Source organism: Anolis carolinensis, chromosome 5 (assembly GCF_035594765.1).
Source record: "Anolis carolinensis isolate JA03-04 chromosome 5, rAnoCar3.1.pri, whole genome shotgun sequence".
Classification (NCBI taxonomy): Eukaryota; Metazoa; Chordata; class Lepidosauria; order Squamata; family Dactyloidae; genus Anolis; species Anolis carolinensis.
This window is the reverse complement of record NC_085845.1, coordinates 140,030,719-140,033,475: the sequence shown is the minus strand read 5'-3', so window position 1 is coordinate 140,033,475 and position 2,757 is coordinate 140,030,719. Positions and strand designations below refer to the sequence as shown.

General features: G+C 38.5%; 1 protein-coding gene across 1 annotated transcript; it reads left to right on the top strand.

The window, feature by feature from the left end:
* The first annotated feature begins 297 nt into the window (after positions 1 to 297).
* On the top strand, positions 298 to 1,755 carry LOC100558607 (uncharacterized). Its single transcript, XM_062982407.1, has 3 exons — positions 298 to 785; positions 897 to 1,001; positions 1,099 to 1,755. Exons 1-3 carry the CDS (start codon positions 558 to 560, stop codon positions 1,642 to 1,644), a joined length of 879 nt encoding a protein of 292 aa, XP_062838477.1. The 5' UTR covers positions 298 to 557; the 3' UTR covers positions 1,645 to 1,755.
* The last annotated feature ends 1,002 nt before the right edge of the window (positions 1,756 to 2,757 follow it).

Below are 2,757 nucleotides of genomic sequence, written 5' to 3'. Positions count from 1 at the left end.
ATAGGGGCCACCTCTCGTCAAACTCATTTTTGACAGGTGCCACGCCCCTTGAAGCAGGAAGTCCTGCCCCTTGAAGCAGGAAGTGCCACCTCCTAAAAGAGGAACTCCCTCCTCCTAAAAACAGGAAATGCAATCCCGGGAGACCCTTCCCCCTGAGGTGAAGCCCTCCCACAGCCCACAGCCCACCCCCCCCCCACCCCCACCCCTACCATAAGCCGCCCATGTGATGGGTATGTCTATGGTGCATGTTCCCTACTCCTACTGCAGGAGCTTACCACGTGGTGGGGCAAGCACAGACACGTTTCAATGAGGCATTCATGGTGATGCGTATGGGCTGAAAGGCCCCTTGCCTAGACTGACCCCTCTGCTTGAGGAAATGGGGCAGCCAGGACCGTGTGCTAGGTCTTAGTGGTGAGCTCTGTGCTCTGTGACCAACAGCCAATGGATTTAGGCCCATAAGGTCATCATGTGATACTGGGAGGGCCCATTAGGGCGGAGCTTTTAGGAATAAATACTCCATGTGAGTTTTAGTGCATCCCTTGACTGCTTTCAGAGGAATGGAAAATATGGAATTATCAGATGCCAGTGTTTCTTCCTCAGAGCTACCTGATTCAACAGTTGATGAATCCCAAAGCAGGAAACGCTTCATAAGTTCAAGTTCTGATGAGGATGATGACTGTGATTTAGCTAAAAGAAAATGTGAGGAAGACCGGGTGGTTTCCGAATCAGCTAACAGGCTTTTGGAAACACTTTCATCAGAACCAGCAATACCATCCTCTGAGCAGGTAAAAAACATAAAACTATTATTCTGATCCCTCTTAGGGTTGAAAGGGTCTATTTCAAGGAGCAAAATTGTGAACTGAAAGCACTTACACTTATCTTTTAAATCATTTTAGGGGGTTACAGAAAATTCATCAGGGGCAGCTAAAGAAGAAGAAGTGAAGTCACCATCGATCGCTGCTATTTGGAAGCTATGCTGCGTAGCATCAAGCCAGCTACAAGTAAGTATGAGTTTTGAAGGGATGTGTTTTATGTATGGGTGGGGTGGTAGTCACTGAATGTGGGTGTTTTAAAATCTGATTAATTTGTTATTTATAGGAGACCCCTGAAATGAGTGCTATTCAACGCCCAGGCCATGTGATTATGTCAAGCATTCTTGGATTGGATGTCAAGACTGAAACAGGGAATGTAGAGCAGAAGACGGTCATGTTGGAGACCGCCAAAGCAACCGTTTACGGGATATTAGATCACTGTTTAAACGAAATATTATTTGAGGCGTGTCCGGGTTGTCAGATTTTTGCAGGGAATCAGATGAGTCATGAATGTGTGTTATGGAACAACAAATTCCTAAGCAAAAAATTGAAGGATATTTGTGGAAATTTATGCTTCATAAATACCCTTCATATTTTTCTTTTGATAGGTTACTGTCAAAACTCTCTGTATATGACCTCTGAAATATTGGACTACATTATGAATTTGGTAACATATATTGGCCAAACTGATAAGGCTATTAAAGTTCTAAATGCTGGATTGAAGAGTTGCAACCAGGAGATTCTGCAGCAAGTCAAAACTGTGCTAAAAAACCGTCCATACAAACATTATGTCAAATTTTGGCCTATTATAACTAATTTTAAGAAAGAGTAAAACTTGCAGCTATTGATGACTGTTTTTAAAAATTCAAAAAAGTGTGTTACATTGAAATAAAATATATGGTACTTTCAATAATGGGATAAAATAAAATGGATTTAAAAACAACATAATGCTCAATGTGTTTTTTATTTGAGGGCTTCCCTTTAGAAGTACATTTAATGAACACTCATAAGATTTCTAATGTATATATATATATCTAACTAAATAGAAAAGTGAAAATGCGTGCCTGTTTATTGATCCTTCTGACAAAACAGGAAATGCATATTTCAGTGTTCATGCCATGGACAGATGCTGATGACTTCTGAAAAACAGAGATAATAACCATCTCTGTGCCTGGATCTTTAAGTGTTACATTCCTTTAGAAATACGACCTTATAACCCAACATGCCCCATTTACCAGAAGATTATTTTAAAATGGGTAAAATAAAATGGATTTAAAAACAACATAATGCTCATTGTGTTTTTTATTTGAGGGGCTTACCTTTAGAAGTACATTTAATGAACACTCATAAGATTTCTAATGATATATATATATCTAACTAAATAGAAAAGTGAAAATATGTGCCTGTTTATTGATCCTTCTGACAATCAGGATATGCATATTTTCAGTGGCATGGGGCCGGATGCTTAAGACTTCTGAAAAACAGAGATAATAAGCATCTCTGTGCCTGGATCTTTAACTGAATACACAAGGCGAAGTGTGGGCCCCTTTCTTTAACCATGTATTAATATATATATATTAAAATGCATCATTGGAAACATGGTTTATTTTTACAACCAAAAATAAAATAAATAATAAAATAAGGGTCCAACAGAACAACCCAATGTCTATAGGGAAGGGAGAGTGTTACAGTCCTTTAGAAAATACAAGTCCTTATAGCCCATCATGCCCCATTTAGCAGATTATTTTAAAATGGGGTAAAATAAAAATGGATTTTAAAAAAACATAATGCACAATGTGCTTTTATTTGAGGGTTTCCCTTTTGGAAATACATTTCAACTACTCTTTAAGGCGTATATTGCTAATTTTCTTCAATATACCTTTCCCCAACCCCTTCCCTCAAAATAAAAAAAAAGTATGATACCCATTTATTTAATAGAGATTTA